Here is a 13,733-nt window from a genome sequence, read left to right as displayed (position 1 = left end):
CCTCCCAAACACTGATAAGTGTCTAATTTTAGCCAGAGCGACACAGAAACTCATGACGCTGCTGGTGACCTCCAGGAACAGTCACTCTTTCATTCAGGCATCCCGCGCAGGGGAGGGGAGCACTCAGCCAGTGGCAAAACTGCGGCCTGGCAGAAACCCTGCCCCTTCCCTACAACCCCCAGAAAACCAGAAAACCGTCCGTGCACCCAGCTCCTGGGAGCACCCACAGCCTCGCCCTGCGCAGGGCTGCTATGGGACCGTCTGCGCCCAGGGCAACCAGCACCCACCAGCCCCCCTCGACTTTTATCGAGCGCTCAGACTGCAGATAAACAACTCCAAACCGGAGCAGGACGGGCTGACAGCTATATATATAACGGGGCAGGAAGCCGCGCAGGAACTTAACCTCAGCACAAAGGACAACAGGAAAACTCCCCACGTTTGAAGCATCTGCTTTAGAACTCTCTGATGGGTGTGGGGATGAGGTTTGGGCAACCACGGGGCTGGGTGATGCTGGCCGTGCTGGCAGTTCAGGCTCTGCAGGCACCCTGGGTCCTGTGCCGTGTCATGCCGTGCCAAGCTGCACCTTGGCTCCAGCACAGCATCAGTGCTGCATCACCACCACTGCCTGGGCCACGTCCCTCCTCCTCCTCCTCCGTGGTCCTCGCTGCCCCTGAACGCACCCAGTGGGACACGGGAAACCCGGCCTGCCCTGGGCAAAGCCGCGTGGGTTCAGGGGACAGTCTGACTCCTGCCGCCCCTCGGGGTCGTGGCAGGGGCTCACGTGCCCAGGAGAGGCCTGGCCACAGGGCTGGTGCAGGCAGATCTCTGCAAGCCACAGCATGGCGCTGGCCCCGGGCCCACAGTACAGCCAAGGAGGTGAGGGGAAGCGGTCGGAGGGACAAGGTTGGACACGTGGTGTGGCCGAGTGGCTGCGTTCCCCAGTTCCGAGCCTCCTGCCCACAGCCAGAGAGCTGCCATGGCCCTGTCCATACCACTCAGCCCCAGGGCTCTGACTTTCTGCCCTCCCCTGCAGCCCCCAGGGCTTTGCCTAGACCCATGGTCAGGACCTGGGCTGGGCAAGCCCCCAAAACACATGAGAACAAGTCAGCTCCTTTCTCCTCTCCCAGAAATCCAACTACGGGTCAACCGCTGCCCTGAGCCCGGGGCTGGCACCGCTCCTTCCCGTGACCTGCAGCAGGTGCCATCGGGGGGGCCGCTCTCCGCTGGCTCCTCCGCGGTGGTGCCGGGGCCTCAGCACAGACAATGGCAGGGAGGGAACCACCTGCACCCGACCCTGTCCCCCTGCCGTGACACGAAACACCGGTACCCCAGCTGCCTGGGCATCCCCGACGCGGCATGGCCAGGGGGATGCAGAAAGGGCTGCACCCCCAGAAGCACCCTGTGCTCACCCCAGGGCAGGGAGGGGGTGCCAGGACCCCTTCCCAGGTCTGCAGGAGGGGAACCCTCAGGAGCAGGGCTGCTCGCCGGGCAGGTGCTGGTTAGAGCGGAGGCGCTGGGAGGCAGGTGGCTGGCGCGCTCTTTGTCCTTGGTGGTTTCTCTCCCCGGCACACATGCTCCCTCCCAGCCTTTGTACGCTCAAACAAAAAGGGGGAACAAGTGTTACCATCTGCATTGCTAATCAGGCAGCGCCGGCAGCCAGGCCGCAAGTGCCCCACACAAGGCCACTGCTGACAGGCAGGACAGAAGCTTCGTGGGCTGGGGCGAAGAGCCCAGCATCCCCCCTGCACTGGTGTCCCCGGCCCACATGGGATGCCATTGTGGTTTGCTCCCTTTTCCCCGGGGATGCTGGATGGGTGCAGCCCGATGCCGCGAGCAGAAGGCGGCTGCTGAGCGTCTCCTTTCTCCTGAATCAGACCCAACGTGCCTTCCCTGACTCAGCCCCGGGCTCGCTCCGGGATTACCCATCGCCAGGCGTGTTCGGGGCAGTGGCGTGCATGAGCCATGACAGGGGAAGGGAGAGGCACCCGCGGGCGCCGGCTGTGCCCGAGGATCGCACGCAAGGACGCTGCTCTGACACCTGGGCTGGCAGGGGACAGCGGATGTCACCCTCTGAGGGCCAGGGGGCAGAAAGCGAGACCCAGCTTGAGGCCTCCAAAAGCCCTCTCTGAGCCACACAAGCAGGAGCTGGGGGTCACGGGGAGGGATTGTGTAACTACCCCCTTGTTCCCCCCACCACAGCCATGAGCCCCTGCGCCCCTGCCAGGGCGCCGGGGTGTTTCAGGCGGGGAAGAAGGCGTTCACTGAAACTCTGGGCCACTCCTTCCCTCTCCAGACGCAATCTCGTCCGACACGCTCCCTGCGCAGGGACCTGCACTGCAAGTTTCCTGGTCGCCTGCCCTCCCCGCTCTGCTCCCCGCCACGATGCCGGCTGGCAGGGCCGCGATCGCCCACCGCTTCGGCACAGGAGCTGGCAGCCATCACCTCCTTGCACACACCATGTTGGAGCACCCAACACCCCGGCTGTGCCCGGCCGGGCAGGGACGATCCCAAGCCAGGGAGCTAGTGCTGCCGATAGCGATGACGAGAGACCAGTCCAGGTCCCACACGGGGCAAAGGGGGCTGACCTGCGTGCTGTCTCCTCGCCTCCTTGTCAGACACAAGTTTTCCACAGAACAGGGAAATTTAGGGGGTTTCCAAATCCCTCTGCACTGCCTGCCCTTACAGACAATGCTGGGATGCGTCAGGAGGAAAATAATCCTGGATTTACCCAAGACACAGCTGGGATGTGCCGCCAGGCTATCTCCAAAGCAGGATTTTGAGTCCTCCTGCCCTGGGAACCCCATGTCTGGCAGCAAAGGGGACCCTGGCTTTGAAGTGTCACCCTGGGCCACTGGCGGGGGCCAGGAGGGTGCACAGGGTGCGTGCGTGGGGTGCAGGCACCCGCCTCGCCCCGAAGCCAGGCAATAAAACCGCCCGAGAGCCCTTACAAAACAGACCTGGTGGGGCAGCGATTGCTGCCAGGCTCTGCTGGGTGGGAGTGAAAGCGGGACATGATTTAGGGACCAGCTGGAGGGAGGACAGGCGGGTCACAGCCCCATCACCATTGGGCACATTCCTCCCCACCACCCATTTCTGGCCCTAGCTTTGCAGCCTGCCCCCCCCAAACAGCCCAGCCCGCAGCAGAGGTGAAGGGTTGAGCTGTGGCTCCTCAGGGAGCAAAGTTCAGGGCCTGCACAGGCGCGGTGGGAACACTCAGCTCCCGCCGGGACGGGGCGGTGGGCGCTGCCGGGTGGGGGTCCCCCGGTGCCGGGGTGCCAGGGCCCGCCCGGGCTGCAGGAACGCTGGCTGTGAGCGCACACCCTTGCACACCCGCCACGGGCCCACGCTTTGCTGTAATTGCCCTAAGTTTAGCTCCGGCGCCCGTTGACCAGAGGATTTGCATCTCACAGGCCGGCTGGAAACCACACTATTTCTGGACGCGCGTCCCAGCCCTCACCCGCCGCTCTATATATTCCTCCCCGGGCAAATTAACGTGCAGGCAGGCGCCGTGGTGGCCGCAGGCCCCGCGAGCCCCCGCCACCCCCAACCCGGCAGCTTGCTGTAAGGCCACCCACCCTCCTTGTGTCACCCCAAAAAGGGACTCAGGTGCCGGTGCCACCGGGCGATGCGGTTAACGGCTGCAATTCCCCAGCGGCGCGGGAAAGGCCCAGGCCGGGGGCTCGTCCCTGGAAGCGGTGTCGGCCCTGAGGAGTCCTGCTGGGGGTGCTGGGGTACCCCGGGACTGGGACACCCAACATGGGGCACCCTGCGGGGACAGTGTGAGGGTGCCCCCCCAGCACCCCCAGCGGGGTGTGCACACCCCCAGCACCCCCCAGGGTAAACACACAGGTGCTGCAACGCAACGGGGGAGGGGGGCACAAACACACACACACACACGCCCCGCAGCGCAAGTGGGGGCACGCACAAGGTGACACAATGGGGGCTGCCACACACACGCGTGCACCCGCCGCAAGACACCGGGGGATGCACGAGCACCGGCGCTGCGAGACAAGAGCGGGCCATGCGCATACACACACCCCCCGCGACAGCACCGGGGGGAGAGGGGGGGCACCGCACCCACACCCCCCTCTCCCCGGTTGTGCAATGCCGCGGGGACACGGGCACACGCACGGGCACACGCACGGCCCGGCCCGGTGCAGACGCAGCCCCCCCCCGCGCCTCCACCGCCCCTTCCAGCTCCGCGCCCGGCGGTGCGGACCCATATCCCAGCGGCCGGTACCGGTAGCGGCGGGTACTCACCCAGCGGCGGCAAAACGGGGCCCGGTGCTGGCGGCGGCGGCGGTGCCGGGCCCCGGTGGCGGCGGCGCGCGGGGCGGGGCGGGGCGGGGCGGCCCCGCACCGGGGCGGGCACTACCGGCTCTGCGCGCGCCGCCCGCCGCACCGGGCGCGGCTCCGCTCGGGGCGGGATGGGGACGGTATAAAACGGCCCGGGACGGCCGTATCTGACCTTCGCGGGGAACGTTTAGGCGCTGCGGTAAAAGCGGCCCCGCTGCGCCCCCGCGGGACCGGGGTGTGCCCGTAACACACCCCGAGTGTACACACGGGACCGGAGCACAGGTGTGACCCCCCCCTCAATGCACACACACACACCGGATCATAAACGGGAGCTGTGCACACACCCGCACCCCCAATACGTGCACACCCGCTTTTGTGCACCCATGGGGTGTGCTGACACCCCCCGGTGGGCGCACAGCAATGCGCAGGGGCCGCGCGCACACCCGCACCCCGTCCTCACGCAACACAAACACGCGTGTTGTGCCCACACAGCCCCACGCATCGCGCTGGTGCGCACACACACACACACACCCCGCTCCTGGGGTTCCCCTTTTCGGAAGGATCCGATGGGGAGCAGCGCCTGGTCCGGCACACGGAGGGATCAGGGTGGCCGGTCCCCACCGGTGGCTGCGTGGGCCCGGACTGGGGGGTACGGAGGAGGCGGCAGAGCAGCCTGCGGAGCCATTTTACAGCCGGTGTTTCTCCCCACGCCGCCTGTCCCCAGGGAGAGCTGGAAGCCTGCGGGAACCAGACAGCTCAGGACTGTGCCTGGCCGCTTGGCTGGGAGACAGCACGTGGTGAACGATGAGCATCTCCCAGCGAGCCCAGCAGCAAGAGCCACAAAGCCTCTGTTGCCCCCCCATCCGTTTGGGCACAGCTTTGGGACGTCGCACCGGGGTGGTATTATCGAAAATCCTGCGGGCCCCCCCCCAAGCTGTGCACAGTGGGAAGGCTGGTGGTGGCTGCCCTGGGATGGATGGTTTTGGGACAAGCCCTGCAGTCTCTGTGCTGGGCCACCCTCCCTTGCCATCAGATGTGGGAGCAGCTGGGCCACCTCCAGGCCCTTGGCTGGACGTCAGTGGCCCAGCAGGGCCTGGGGAACAGGAACGCCAGGGACAGGCATCCATGAGCTATTTCCAAAAGCCCTTTTCAGGGAGTGCTTTGACCCTGCTGCAAAGCTCAGGGTGGACAGAGGGACCTCTGGGGGACAGGGGTCTGCCCCCAGCACCATCCCTGTCACCTCCCACAGCTCCTGCCCTGCCCAGGGCACTGTGCAGCAGTGCCGGGGAGCCTTGCTGTGTGTGGGGGACAGACCCCTGCCACCCGGCCCTCAGCACAGAGCAGCCCTGCAGCAGTGAGCATCACTCCCACGAGCACTGGGAATTGCACTGGGTTCACCCCCCTTTTGGGACACACTTGCCTGGGTGTCACAAGCCCCATTTCCTCGCAGTGGTCAGACTAGGGGGGATTTCCAACACACAGCATCTGCCCAGTGCAGCAGCAGAGCTGCAGGAGCACGGTGACGGCAAGCTGGCAGTCGTACAAGGGGCCCTGGGCTGAGAGACACAGCCGTGGAGGAGATGCAGCCCTTGCAGCGGCAGAGGACGGCGGCAGCGAGCGCAGCCGCCTGCTTTTGTCACACTTTCCTTTGTCCCAGGCACGTGGCACCAAGCGCAGGGAGCTGCAGATGTCTGGAGAGCAGGGACGGCTGAGCTGGAGGGGAGGCAGAGCCCCAGCTCGGCAGTCAGGAGGGTTTCCTGGCTGCGGTGACGAGGGGACATATTGTGTGACTGTACCTCTGCCCTGCCTCCCCGGCGCAGGCGGGTTAACAGCCGGTTACAGCCTGCGGCAGCTCCTGCTTCCTTATCGCGCTGGGCAGGCGGCGGCGGGGCTGACGCTGGTTGGAACCACTGAGCCGTGGGACAGCGCGGGGTCCCTGGTCGCACAGCCCTGCCACGAGCAGCCACCCAGCAGGACCAGCCTCCTGCCACCTCCCCAGGGATAAACCCCGCTGTGTTCCCCAGCAAGGCAGCCAGGTGCCCATGCCCACAAAATGCCGGCCAGCCTCGCCAGCCCCTCTTCCGTGGCCAGGCTACCCCAAGCAGCTCTCCTCTGGCATGGGGTTTCACAAGCACCAGCAAACCTCACACCCAAGGAAAGTCTCCTGTTGCCCAGAGTTTTCTAGGGAGAAGCGGGACAGAGCTTGGGTGCCAGTGGCATTTCGCGGTGCCCCTGGCAGGAGCAGATGGTTGGCCTGAGCGGTGAGGGCCCCGAGCCGGGCTGGGAGGGGAAGCATCTGTTTCGCAGCACCGCAGGGTTTCCTAAATAGGTCACTGCTTTTTTATAGTCTCTGGGATCTAGAAAAACCAGTTGTTCAGGACAACCCGTGGACCCGCCAGTATTGCCCCAGCGGTGGCTCCCCAGGCGCTCACCGCCATCCCCCCAGGTCCTCCCGCAATGGGGGAGACCCGGTCCTCCAGCAGTGCTTGGTGTGAGATGGAAGAGCAGTTGGGGAGCCCACAGCATCCCGAGCCATACCCGGGGTCTCGCTCTCTGCCGAGCATGACCTGTCCCTGGCAATGTCTGATGGGGGGGTACAGGAGGGGGTTCCCCCCCACCTCCCCTGCTCCTGGCCTCGAGTGGCTGCCAGCTCTGGGCTTTGCCTTGGGACAGTTTTCAGCCAGAAGCAGTGTTTTCCCAACCCAAGGGGAGACAAGTGTGGGGTGTAGAGGGGTGTGCGGTGCCGTACACCCCGTACACACACCGTACGCCCGCATGCGCCGGCTGCGCCGCGGCCTGCTCGGGGTGAGCTCTCCCTCTAGTGGCACCAGGCTCCTGGCAAACCCTCCACACTGCCGGGGTGGCTGAAGCCACGGCCAGGGCATGTCCGAGGGTCTGGAGGGAGCCCAGGGGACGAGCCTGGCCTCGCCCTCACAGCCAGGGGTGCACATGGCAGGAGCGCAGGGAGGGTGCCCGGGGGCTTTGCAGGAGCGGTCCCACCACCAGCCCCACGTTTGGGCAGCCCCGCAGAGGGCAGGCGGCCCTGCTCCTCCCTTTCCCTGACCCCCACGTTCGCTGGGATGTGGCCGTACAGCCAGCCAGCATGCCCCCAGTGCTGGGTGTCAGGCCTCAGGGGTGCAGCCCCACAGCTCTGCTTCCCAGTGATCCTCCCCCCTGCCCAGCTTTGCCAACCCCATCCTTGTCCCCCCCTGCAGCGCCCAGGCTCGGGTGCAGCGTGAGGCAGCAGCGGCGAGGGGAAAGACCCCCCTCAAGCTGCGGTTTTTCCCCACCGTGGCAGATCCCTGCCCGCAGGAGGGGTCCACCAGGACCCCACTGGGCCCCCTCGGGCTGGGCTGGGTGGGTGCCATCCCTGCAGCACGGCCCCGCCAGGGTCCCCCGGGCCGGGCGCCAGGCCGTGCCGCAGGCAGCGCTGACGGGGCGCTTTGTTTTGTGCCGGCTGCCCAGCAGGGAGACAAAAGGGGCAGTCAGACGCGGGCGGCGCATTGTGCCGGCAGCCATGCGCTGAGGCAGCAGCCCGCGCCGCCGCCCTCGCCTCGTGACCCGCAATGGCCTGGGCCTGTGCCCACCATGGCACCCCGAGGCCTGCAGCGCCCACCCTGCCAGGGCCCCGCGGGAGCCCCACCGCAGGGATGGGGGAGAGAGACCTGGTTGTCATGGTTACCATGAGGCCTGAGGCCTAGGGGTGCCTCGTTGCCATGGTTACTGCAGGCCTGAGGCCTCCGAGGCCCATGGCGGCTCCCCCCGGGCACTGGGCCAGGGCGGTGGCAGGGCTGTGTGGAGCCAGGGGGCGAGCAGCGGGGCTCGGTGCGGCCGTGGGGGCCACGGCTGCTGGGGCGGTGAAGGGGAGGCCCCACACCAGCTCCCACCGCGCGGCGAGGAGCAGCCCCGCAGCCCCCCTCGCCCTGCCGCAGGGCCGCGGTGGGAGGAGGGTGTCCACACCGACACGGAGACAGGGACCTGCTGTGGCCGGTGGAGCAGGACACCAGCAGTGCCCTGCAGACACCCAGCCGAGCCCACCACCCGCGGGGGCTCACCGGGAGGGTCCTGCACCGTCCCCACCGCGCCAACTGGCGCCAGGGCCAGGCCAGCCCCCGTGCTTGCCCCATGACAGCGCGGTGCATTGCCCCTGGAAAATGCCAGAGCGGTCAAACTGTTGAGTCATTTGTGCCCAAGATTATCTGTGCAAACAGCCGCCCCGATTATTTTTTTTTTTTATTATAAATTTTTTTTTTTTTCTTTTTCCCTAAGAATGTGGCTCAGACCATGGGGATGAGCAGCTGAAATCTCCGGGGATCAGCAGGACAATGCCAGAGCAAGCATTGTGCTGACGGCTCTGCAAACGCTGGCACCGGCTCCCGGCCAGCAGCACCCTATAAAAGCCGAGCCGCTGAAGTAGGCAAACATTACATGGGCGAAGCAGCAGTAACCGCCTGAGCTAGGTGAGTCCTGGAACCGATTTGCACCTCTCCCACCTCATCCTCTGCTCGTTCTTGCTGCCGCTGGCCGGACAGGCAGACACCTTTCCTCCTGCCTGGTGGCAAAAGACACCCAGAGGGACCATCGCCATTTCCCGTGGCACAAGACAGGCTCACATGTTGCTGCTGGTAGCCAGGGTGGCTGAGAGCTCCTCTACCACGGGGGACCCAACTCCTGGCATCCACCCGGCCCCGGTCCCCGGCACGGTACACCGGTTGGCATCTCCTGCCGTTAGCCGGGGCCGTCCGTGGGAGCCCACTGTGGCTCCCAAGAGAGGCACAGCTGGGGTGCCAGGGCAGGGAGAGGGGAGCAGGCGGGTCTGTTGGACACCGCCAGGCATGGGGCATCCTGTGCTCTCTGCCGCAGCTCCCCAGTCAGGCTCAGGGGTGTTTTTCCTAGCGATGGCCTGGCCTCGGGGAAGGAGAAAGGGGACCTGGGCACTGTGCCCCAGCGGGCACACAGGCTCTGTGCCATGGCCGGGAGGAGGGAAGGGGCACTGCGGTGGTGAGAAGGGAGCATCCTGCTTTGGTTGTGTCCCAGAGCCCCTTGATGTGCCCCCAACCCCATCCTGTGGCTAGCAAGAGGGTCTCGCTGCAGCTGGCACGGCTTGTTCCCAGCAGCAGGGCAGCTGCCTTTGAACAGGCACTGTGGGCAGCGGGCGCAGAGCCGTCCCCTGGCCCCACAGCAGACAGCAGGGATGCAGAGAGGCATGCTGCAGTACAAACGGTTTTTCCTTCCTTCTGCAGACACCGTTCCAGCAACAAAGATGGCTCAGACAAACCCTCTGCCTGTCCCCATGGGCCCATGGAAGGTACGTCCTCGCAGCCCCTGTGTCTCGCCTTTCCCTACGTGCAGGTGGGGGACAGGGAGAGGGGCAAAGCCAGTCCTCCGGGACCAGGAAAGCTGCGCAGCAGGCAGCGAGGCAGGGGGGAGCGCAGGAAGCAAGGCACCCCCGTCCTCTGCCCATGGGAACTTTTCTCCCGCCTGCTCAAACACCTCCCGGGTGTTTTTCATAAGCCTCTTTGCAGCACTCTGGCCCAGCCGTGCCCTGCTCTTACCAGTCGTCCTGTGCCAGGCAGTTACAGCAGTCGCCAAAAGCCACACGCTGGCATTCACCCTTCCCCATCCGTGCAGGCAGGCTGGCAGGGCAGGCAGAGGGAGGCACAGGGGATGCAAAGGGGGTGGTGGGCACGGCAGAGCAAGATGGGGAGCAGCCCCGAGGGGTCTGGCAGCAGCTCCAGGGACACAGTTCGAGAAGGGAGCCGAGAGGCAGAGGAGAAGCACGTGCGCAAGCGGGGCGCAACCCGCCGAAGCCTGGAGCTGTCACAGGAGAGGAGAGCCAGTCACAGCCCCCCGGGGGAGTTCCATCTCGCCCTTTCCCCCGTTAATCCTCTTTGCCCTAGAGCGGTCGGAGCAGAGGCCGGGAGAACCGCCAGCCACAGCCCTGCCACCCGCCCGTCCCAGAACGGCTCCGCTCCTCTCTCCGGACGGCACCGCTGCCCCGGGAACTGACCTCCGCAGGGGTGAGCAGGAGAGCGGAGCGGGGGCCGGCATGTGGCTCCCCCGACACCAAGGCAGGGCACCGCGGGGCCAGCAGTGCAGGGACACGCAGAGGTGTGCGGGGCTCCGTCCCAGCCCAGAGGGGTGCCCGTGCAATCTCCACCCGCTCTTCCCCTGACGGGGCATGACCCTCCATCTCCAAGAGGGGCTGAATCGCCTGGGGCCACTGCCGGGCAGTTCCCAACTCGTCAGCTCGCTCTCCGTTCCAGATCACCGTGTACGACCAAGAAAACTTCCAGGGCAAGAGGATGGAATTCACTTCAGCCTGTCCAAACATCATGGAATGCGGCTTTGACAACATCCGCTCCCTGAAGGTGGAGTGTGGCGCGTAAGTACCCGGGGCAATGGGGATGCTTTCCCCGGCGGACTGGAGGGCGCGGGGTGCCTGAGCGTGGAGCGGGGCCGGCTGTCCTTGCCCTGCTCAGCTGGGGGAAGCCAGGCACGGGGGATCCCACTCTGCTGGGGTAGAGCAGCCAGCCCTGGGCAGAGCTGCCACAGACAGAGGCCCAGAGGATGGTGGCAACGCCTTTGGCATCATCCAAAACTGCCTCCCGCAGTCTGGGAGCAGGCAGGTTTGGAGCTCGCCGGTGCTCTGCAGGGATGCAGCAAAGATCAGAGCTCGGCGAGCGGCTCTTGAGCTCAGCCTGGTCCCCATCCTGCCTGTGTAACCCCATGAAGCACCGTGCCTAGAGAAGCATCTTTCTTGCCCCAGCCTGTCCTGAGCTTTCCCCACACCGTGCAGCTCCCCGGGGCCAGAGCAGAGCCTTCGCACGGCCTGTGCTGGGCTGCCCCTCGCTGATAGGGGTAGGGAGCAGAGCCAGGCTTCTCCCTGTGTATGGGAATCTTCCCTGGCACAGGCAAGACATCTCCAGAGCTGCTCCGACACACTGTGTGAGGAGCAGTCCCCATGGCAAGCGTCCCGCTGGGGCCGGGGAAGCAGACAAGATAGATTTGTGCTGCTATATTTAGGATTTGTAACGCTAATGGGATTACAGCGGCATGCGTGCTCACGCCGTAATCAGCTCGCTGCTCCAGTTGACGTGTTCCTAATCAGGCTGGTCACCTTGCACGGGGGGAGGCCGACTGTGGGACACAGGACTGGGACTCAGTTTTGGTCAGTCGACCCCCCCCCGTCTCAGCGTGCCCCTCAGCACCCCCCACACTCCATAATCGGGGGATCTGTGGCATCTGCCTTCCATCCTCCAGCCCAGCCTCTGCCTCCCCGCTCAGCTGTGGCTGTCCTGTTCCCAGTCCCTGCTAGGGGACATGCCCTGGAGAGGTCCCCACCCTGGGGACAGCCAGGTTCTCGTGTGCGAGGCATCAGGACTTGCAAAATGTGTCCTGCAGGGTGGAGGCATCCCTCTCACCAATCCTTGTTTGTTTTCAGCAAAGAGGGGGACCCAGAAAGGGGAAAGATAACAAGTCCCAGCCCTGCCCAGAGCCAGATGGGTTCTGTCTGGTTTGGGCATCAGTAATTCAGGTCTTTCCAGCTGTGCCAGGTTGTAATGGGGAAACAAGTAAGAAATGAGGCCTTTGGGAGAGAAGGGCAGCCACGGGTGTCCTGTGGCATCCTAACACGATGCTGATCTGCATAAATAACCACAGAGCAGTTAGGGGAAAGCGAGATGCCCTCACAGGCTGGGCCCCTCGAGGGAGAGACCCTATCATCCGCCGCAGCCAGGGGATGCTGGCGCTGCCATGTGGGGCTGCCTCCCAGGCACCGGGGGTGCTTAAACATCCAGCCCCGCTTCCTTTCCTCCCGGCCTTGCGGGCAGAGGCCAGACCCCAACCTCCTCCTCACACCTACATCCGAGCCCCGGTGCCAGCCCCGAGCAGGAGGCCCCGAGCTGCCGCAGGAAGCCCTGGCATCCCTCGCTCTGTTTTTGCAGCTGGGTCGGTTATGAGCACACTGGCTTCTGCGGGCAGCAGTTCATCCTGGAGAGGGGAGAGTACCCACGCTGGGACGCCTGGAGCGGCAGCAATGCCTACCACATCGAGCGCCTGATGTCCTTCCGCCCCGTCTGCTCTGCTGTGAGTGCCCCAGCTCCCACGGAGCTCTTGCATCTCTGATCCCCTTAAAATGTCCCAGGCAATAGCACCAGGCCAAGGGAGTGAGGTTAGGAAGGGCAAACACAGCTATGCCAGGGGCTCTGCGGGTGGCAGAGGCTCCTCTGGGTTGGCTCAGCTCTTCCCCTCCATGCCCTGCAGGATTTGCTCTTTCTGTCCTGCTTTCTAAAACTTTTAACAGAGATTGTGGGCCAGCTGTACATGGCCAGAGCTGGGGGACAGCCAGCCTGAGACAGTAGCTGTGACATAACTGTCACTGACACCTCCCAGACCAACGCCTGCCCACACTGCTGAGCACCTCCACACAGCTGGGCTTTGGCAACACCAGCCTCCCCCCCAAACAAAACCCCTAGCCCAGGGTCTGAACACCTCCCTCTCCAGAAAAGTCTCTGAGCAATGCCACGGGGAGGGACAGCCCAGCCATTGCCCCACGGCACGCTGGGGAGGGAGCATCACCTCCCCCTCACCCCCTGCTCTTCCCCCCCCCCCCCAGAATCACAAGGAATCCAAGATCACCGTCTTTGAGAAAGATAACTTCATCGGCCGCCAGTGGGAGATCGGGGACGACTACCCCTCGCTGCAGGCCATGGGCTGGGCCAACAACGAAGTGGGCTCCATGAAGATCCAGTGTGGCGCGTAAGTGACAGGCAAAGGGCCAGGGGCAGCAGGGACAAACCGCTGCCATCGCTGTGCTACCGTGGCTGGAGGGGGGGACACCCCCTAACCCCCCCTTGCTTACCTCTTGTCCTCCTTACGGGCCACCTGACGACTCCTTTTCTTCCAGCTGGGTTTGCTACCAGTATCCTGGGTACCGTGGCTACCAGTACGTCCTGGAGGCTGACCACCATGGAGGAGACTACAAGCACTGGAGAGAGTGGGGTTCGCACGCCCAGACCTCCCAGATCCAATCCATCAGGCGTGTCCAGCAGTAGCTCCCCACTTCCCAGTACATCTCTGCAAGGTTTCTAAAGCTGACCGGCTCCCTTTGGTGCTAATACTCCCCTCCCGAAATAACCACCCCTTCTTGTACTGCAACTGCTTATGGAACAACACTCCCAAATGGTACCAACTGCACAAATGCCAATAAATGTGACTGAAAGATAAAACCAGCTTGGTGGGTCTTTACTGTTGCGTGTTTGGTCTTAAAGTCGCACATTCCTGTCCCAGGTAGCAGGGACCAGACTCTTCCCTCGTTATTTTAAGACAGACTGGAGCCTGGTGGGGTTCACACCGAGGCAGGTTCATCCCCCAACTGTCTGACACACACAAACACAGCAGCCAAACCCGCGGTCAACGTGGCTCAGCAGCCGTGG

The 13,733-nt window shown here is 64.7% G+C and overlaps 2 protein-coding genes across 7 annotated transcripts in view; one reads left to right on the top strand and one right to left on the bottom strand.

Moving 5' to 3' along the window:
• The window catches only part of MYO18A (myosin XVIIIA), a 38,493-nt gene extending 34,153 nt beyond the window's left edge, over positions 1–4,340 (bottom strand). For all 6 annotated transcript variants that reach the window (XM_074922625.1, XM_074922626.1, XM_074922627.1 and 3 more), the window contains exon 1: positions 4,261–4,340. The gene's annotated coding sequence lies outside the window, so the exon portion shown is untranslated. The remainder of the gene's footprint in view (positions 1–4,260) is intronic.
• A 4,384-nt stretch (positions 4,341–8,724) lies between these two features.
• Positions 8,725–13,526, top strand: CRYBA1 (crystallin beta A1). Its single transcript, XM_074922633.1, is given in 8 exon segments — positions 8,725–8,742; positions 8,744–8,756; positions 9,540–9,604; positions 10,197–10,316; positions 10,563–10,681; positions 12,243–12,384; positions 12,914–13,056; positions 13,205–13,526. Coding segments are annotated over 8 exon segments (768 nt in total). The 3' UTR covers positions 13,353–13,526.
• The last annotated feature ends 207 nt before the right edge of the window (positions 13,527–13,733 follow it).

Source organism: Athene noctua, chromosome 19 (genome assembly GCF_965140245.1).
Source record: "Athene noctua chromosome 19, bAthNoc1.hap1.1, whole genome shotgun sequence".
NCBI lineage: Eukaryota > Metazoa > Chordata > Aves > Strigiformes > Strigidae > Athene > Athene noctua.
The sequence above is the reverse complement of the archived record's forward strand: the minus strand, read 5'-3'. Positions and strand labels throughout refer to the sequence as shown.